The 5,450-nt window shown below is 42.4% G+C and overlaps 1 protein-coding gene across 1 annotated transcript; it reads right to left on the bottom strand.

The window, feature by feature from the left end:
• Positions 1-1,832: 1,832 nt before the first annotated feature.
• LOC107745261 (tripartite motif-containing protein 16-like) lies at positions 1,833-4,005 on the bottom strand (the record flags this gene model as incomplete). Its single annotated transcript, XM_016559111.1, has 5 exons — positions 1,833-2,368; positions 2,602-2,661; positions 2,744-2,903; positions 3,572-3,805; positions 3,910-4,005. Coding segments are annotated over 5 exons (1,086 nt in total), but the record flags the coding sequence as incomplete, so codon positions are not given.
• Between the last annotated feature and the right edge of the window lie 1,445 nt (positions 4,006-5,450).

Here is a 5,450-nt window from a genome sequence, read left to right as displayed (position 1 = left end):
TCACTCACTCACTCACACACACACACACACACACCACACCACACCACACCACACCACACCACAACACACACACACACACCACACCACACCACACCACACCACACCACAAGAGTTGAATGTGTGTTATTGCTATATGATTCACAATTGCGCCCCAGTAGAAACCTGCTGCTGGACCCCACCCAACACATAAAAAGTGACATACCGAAGGATAAACAGTTCACTCTTGTCATAAACACACTACTGAAATGTTTTGTCTAATCTGGAAAACATGTTGTGAACAGACCTGAGGGTGTTTATTGCCTGCAGAAAGCGCTGCTTTTGTTGCACTACTCAGTTTCCGGGTGCGCGGATGCAGAGGCGCGTCTGACGGGTGTCGGGGAGGACCAAATAACCGAATGTCAAAAACGCGATTCTTCTTCTTCTTCGTCCTCGGTTTTATGGCGGGTAGCACCAGTGTTAAGGTGCATTATCGCCACCTACTGTATTGGAGTGTGAACCAGAGTTTACCCTTTCATAATAAGAGGACAAGGACAAAAACAAAAATGAAAGAAAAGCCAAAAAAATTGTTAAAAAACATTCTTTACCTCATTAAGATTTTTCCCTCTAAATTCTCTTAATCAGCTCTGTTCTCTTAAGAGGCGTTATTGATAACGGTACTGCAGGAATGTATCTTTTATGACTTAAAATCATTTCTCTAGCTTCTTTGTCACTATTCCATGCAAAACACTTCTGTTTAGACCTTTCCTTTTCCCAGCACGGAAGGAGTATCTTTACTGTTGGATGGCGGTCTTCTGAATAACCTTGAAGATTTACCCAGTAGTTCATCATTAACCGCTTTCATCTGATTTGTAACGGCATTTCACTCACTTCAACCGTGCCTTTGCTATCATTTCTGCCTTTTCTTCATCAGATGCTGCTGCGTTTTCCCCCACCTTCATAACAGGATATTTCCATTCTCTTCCTCTGATTCTGATTCCTCTCAAAAACGCGATTGTTTTCTCAAATATGTAAAATAAGGAAGCGTGATGCTAAAAGTTCAAAAAGTAAACAACAAAAATTACCCAGTTATTGTTTTTGTAAACTTATTGCTTATTATGCTCTTTTTATTAGCTTCCCTATATGGACATAATTATGTCTTAACGTTAGATTGGCTCTCTCGGTCTCAGCGATGCTACAACAAAGCTACCTGTAGACAAAAAAAGACATAAAATCTTTAAAATGAGGCAACACCTTTAATATATGATTAATTTCCATACTATACATTATGTGTATTATACATCATACATATTATACATTATATGTATAATTTAATCAGAGCCATATTTTCAAACAATGGCTTTTGAATGAATGACCATTTCAATTAGGGTGACATTAATGTACACTAAAAGCAACTAAAACAGACTGCATAGGCTATATCTCAAATCAAACCCATGGACAGCAGCATTTGAATATTTCAAAATAAAATAAAATGCCTATAATATAAAAAGTTAGGCCTATATAAGTTGTATAATGTAGCCTACCATTTACCATTTCAAGTATATTATGTACTGTAGTTTCTGTCGGTCTAAACTCTGTGTGCAGTAACTCTGTGTGCAGTAACTCTGCCATGTAGTTCCATTCTCTCACAATAATTTAATCAGCACACCAATTAGAATTGTCTTTAATCTCTAATAGTTTTACTCTGTTAACATCTGATATTTCAAGGAGCTCAGCTTTCTGTATGTATTATTGATAGTGAATAAGAGACTGCAGTAATATCTCAGTTACTGATTCATCATTTGGCTTAAAACCACATTATGTACGATTACAAATTACAGTAGACTCTCTGTAATCTATGTCGTTAGATCACAGAGTTTCACTGTTGATCCACCGTGAACCGCGAACCCAGGATAGAGCGGCTGAGTGAATGTGGTCTGGACTCTGTGGATGAGGCTCATTGTGTCAGAGACGCTGTAGAAGGACAGAGTTCCTGCACTGTGATCCACATACACTCCTATTCTGCAGCGACCGGATGGTACAGGAAGATCAGTGTAGCTGTTATTGTGCCAGAATGAGTAAAGTAAGGCAGAGCAGTCCAAACTCCATGACTGATCATTACATCCAAAAACACACTCGTTTCTGCCTCCCTTCCTGCTGACGCTCTTATATGACACTGATATATCCACACCATCATCACCACTCCACTCGAGCTCCCAGTAGCAGCGTCCGCACACACTCTCTCTACATAACACCTGAGGATAATTATCAAATCTGTCTGGATGATCAGGATACTGCTGGACTACGTTAGGGACATTAAACACTCCATTCCAGACGGACAGACGGAGGTGTTCATTCACTGCGTTTGGATCCAGAGTGAACTTACTGTAATCTAAAAGAGATAAAACACAAAATCATTTATTACATTTAAATGAGTTTAGATGTGTGGGCCTCTTAGGGGCCTGCAGCAGTGTAACAATTGCTGTACTGTATATCACATACTGTGCAACAAATATATCATCTTAATATTTGCACTTCACTCTGATCAGTGTGAAAGCCATTAAGTCAGTGGAAAGTCCAGAAGTACCAATGTGTGTGTGTGTGTGTGTTTCCATTGTGTCTTACATTGTAGGAACTCCTCTCTGATCTTGGGTTCATTGGTGGGAATAATTTCAACATATGTTACTAAGAAAATAAACAGACATAATTAGTATTTTTTTTAAACATTCTATGATGACTGAGAGTAAATGTATGTCTGCTGCGTTACCTCTGCCAGATATCTTTTCTATCTCCTCTCGACAGAAATCCTCCAGTTTTTCTTTCAGTTGATAGAGGGACTTTCCCACATCATCAAAAGAGAGGAGAGAGCTGACCGTGATGTTGGGTTCATCTCCAGATTCAGGAGATACAGCGAGAGACTGGAAACTCTGCAGGAAGAGATCGACACAAAAGATAAAGACAGAAAACAAAGACCTTCATGACCTCCACTCAGCTGCACTACAATCACATATTTACTTGCTTGTTTATAGCTGTGCTTTATTTGCAATTGTTGCTTCATTCTGGTATTAATCAGGTCTAGCACTGCTGTTCTAGTAATTTCAAGCATTTCTATTTATTTTATGACCAGGTCTTAGAAATCCATTCTGTTTATAAAGAACAACGATATGACTCTTATGACTCTGGTATAGCACATCTCAACTGAACTATGATTTTATGTATCATTCATGTCTGTAGCATAGGGGTGTCCACTCCTGTTCTTGGAGGGCCACTGTCCTACAGAGTTTAGCTTCAATCCTAATTCAAACCAGCTAATGAAGGTCTTCAGGATTACTAGAAACTTGGGGCCAAATTCTGCTGGACGTTAGCTTTTTAAAGGGAGAGTTCACCCAAAAATGAAAATTACCCCATAATGTACTTACCCTAAAGTCATAGGTGTATATGACTTTCTTATTTCAGACAAATACAATCGGAGTTACATTAAAAAATGACCTGGCTCTTCCAAGCTTTATAATAGCAGTGTGTGGGTAATATTCAGTATAAGCAGTGTATGGGTGAACTTGTTAAAACCACAGTTCTTTTATTTCAGATCTGTTACCTTGAGAAAATAGATGTGATCATTTGTGTGTAAAATCTGCTCCAGTTCAGCGTGTCTCCTTTTCAGATCATCAATCTCCTGCTCCAGTCGATACATGAGTCCTTCAGCTCGACTCACTGCAGCCCTTTCCCGTTCTCTGATCATCTGCATCATCTCAGAGCGGATTCTCTCAATAGAACGGATGAGCTCTATGAAGATCCTCTCACTGTCCTGAACTGCTCTCTCTGCAGAGCACTTTTAGGGCACACATAACAATCAGTTCTTGCTGGTGCCTGTGACCCACAGTCATAAACAGAGTCCAAACAGAGTCTCAAACCTCTGTTCTTCTCTAAACTCACCTTATGAGACTCCACAGCCTCTCTCAGCTCCTCAAGATCTTTCTTTCTTTGCTGGATTCTCTGCTTGAACTTTCTCTGTGTCTCTTTCAAAATGATCTGTATGGAAATTTAGTAAAACTGTAAACTTTAGAAATATTGCATACAACTGTGTTAGAAATGACGGTAATACTTAGTAGGGGACAGATTCTCACAATTAACTAGTTGCTTATTAGCATGCCTATTATTAACATATTTATTAGTACTTATAAAGCACATATTCTGCATGACCATATTCTACATCCCTAATCCTTCCCAATACCTAAACTACCTTACTGACTATTAATAAGCTGCAAATTAAGAGTTTGAGGCAAAATTCGTAGTAATGGTTTGTTAATCGTGGGAATTGGACCTTAAAATAAAGTGTGACCAAAATAAATATATAATTTGCATCCTAGATAGTGTGAAACTGCCATAAAGCTGAACAAATATGAAGAATTAGGATGAAAAAAAAAACTGAATCATGTAAGTATTTCTAAAAATAAGAAATTGATTATGAGTACAGCTCTCAGAATGTTTTGAAGTAATGGGAATGAGATGCTGCATCAGTATCTGACACTATGGGAAGACCCTTCACATGTGATGATTGACTGAACCCTGTATAGTCACGGCAGTTCATTGGCTGATGGCATCACGTGACTAACAGGGATGAGTGTGGTCCGGTGTTGGTCCGTCCGCGACTCTCCGTACCCTCCTGGGACCCAGGGACAGAGAAAACCACTCTCTCGTCAAGATTTTCCAGATTCTCCACCCGGCCCTCCTCCGGGGGAGGGAGTGGTGCGTTCACCATCTCCCAAAGAGCAGATCCCTCCATCTCTGGGTCGCCCGTCTCAGGGCCGATTGCTCTTCCGCTTACCGCCAGGTTTGACGGGGGCCTGGATGGGCGGGGCGGCCTGCCTACGCCCGGCTCCACGGCGCTGCTTGGCTGGAGGTTGCTGCGGATGCGGCGCGGGAGCGGGGGTGGACGCAGGGGGCCACCCTCGGCGACGAGCAGGCTGGGGCGCTGCGGCTGGATGGAGGCAGCAGCTGCCCGCCGGGCCAGGATGTGACGAATCGCCTCAGTCTGCTTCTGTGCAGCCGAGAACTGCTGGGTAAAGCTCTCGACCGTGTTGCCGAAGAGGCCGGTCTGGGACACAGGGGCATTGAGGAACCAAACTTTGTCGGCGTCCCTCATGTCGGCCAGACACAGCCAGAGATGGTGCTCCTGGACCACAAGTGTGGACATCGCATGATTGATGATGTGAGAAAGTCTGTCTCGCAATTCCACGGTTGGACAGAGGGTGCGTGAGTAGGGCCTTTGTTGACACTCTCGAACCGCCCGCTGCTGCCTGCTGGCTACAGAGGAGGATGAGTGTGGTCCGGTGTTGGTCTGTCCGCGACTCTCCGTGCCCTCTCGGGACCCAGAGATAGAGAAAACTGCTCTTTTGTCGCGAATTTGGGTGACATTGACCGTGAGGACAACGCCGGGGCAAAACAAAACAAAAGATTCTCCACCCGGCCCTCCT

Source organism: Sinocyclocheilus rhinocerous, unplaced genomic scaffold (genome assembly GCF_001515625.1).
Source record: "Sinocyclocheilus rhinocerous isolate Xijiao unplaced genomic scaffold, SAMN03320098_v1.1 scaffold887, whole genome shotgun sequence".
Taxonomy (NCBI): Eukaryota; Metazoa; Chordata; class Actinopteri; order Cypriniformes; family Cyprinidae; genus Sinocyclocheilus; species Sinocyclocheilus rhinocerous.
Note: the sequence above shows the minus strand (reverse complement) of the source record. Positions and strands in the feature narration are given on the sequence as shown.